This window comes from Penaeus monodon, chromosome 24 (genome assembly GCF_015228065.2).
Source record: "Penaeus monodon isolate SGIC_2016 chromosome 24, NSTDA_Pmon_1, whole genome shotgun sequence".
Taxonomy (NCBI): domain Eukaryota; kingdom Metazoa; phylum Arthropoda; class Malacostraca; order Decapoda; family Penaeidae; genus Penaeus; species Penaeus monodon.
The window spans coordinates 22,457,211-22,457,486 of NC_051409.1; the positions used below are offsets into that span (position 1 = coordinate 22,457,211).

At 34.8% G+C, this 276-nt stretch overlaps 1 protein-coding gene across 1 annotated transcript in view; it reads right to left on the minus strand.

Moving 5' to 3' along the window:
* LOC119588885 (peroxisomal N(1)-acetyl-spermine/spermidine oxidase-like) overlaps positions 1 to 113 on the minus strand; it is a 3,440-nt gene extending 3,327 nt beyond the window's left edge. Inside the window, 1 exon segment of the mRNA XM_037937521.1 lies at positions 62 to 113. Within this exon segment, the coding sequence (XP_037793449.1) occupies positions 62 to 113 (52 nt within the window).
* Between the last annotated feature and the right edge of the window lie 163 nt (positions 114 to 276).

Consider the following 276-nt stretch of genomic DNA (forward strand, 5'->3'; position numbering starts at 1 on the left):
TTCTAAGAACGATTGCATAAGCAATACGGCAATAAACGGTGGGCGTCGCTGGTAATAAAACATTTCTGCTCTGTTGCTCCATAAAGAATGTGTAGGTTCTGGCCAACAAACATGATTGCAATTACAGTGGAGGACACTGAAAGGGTAATCATGAAAAATAATATATATACACATCTGCAGATTTTAAACTGTTTACTTTAACAACATTAACCTGCTTAATCGAAAGCCTAAATAAACTAGAAGTTTGAGTAGAATATTTAAAGTGACATCATTCCT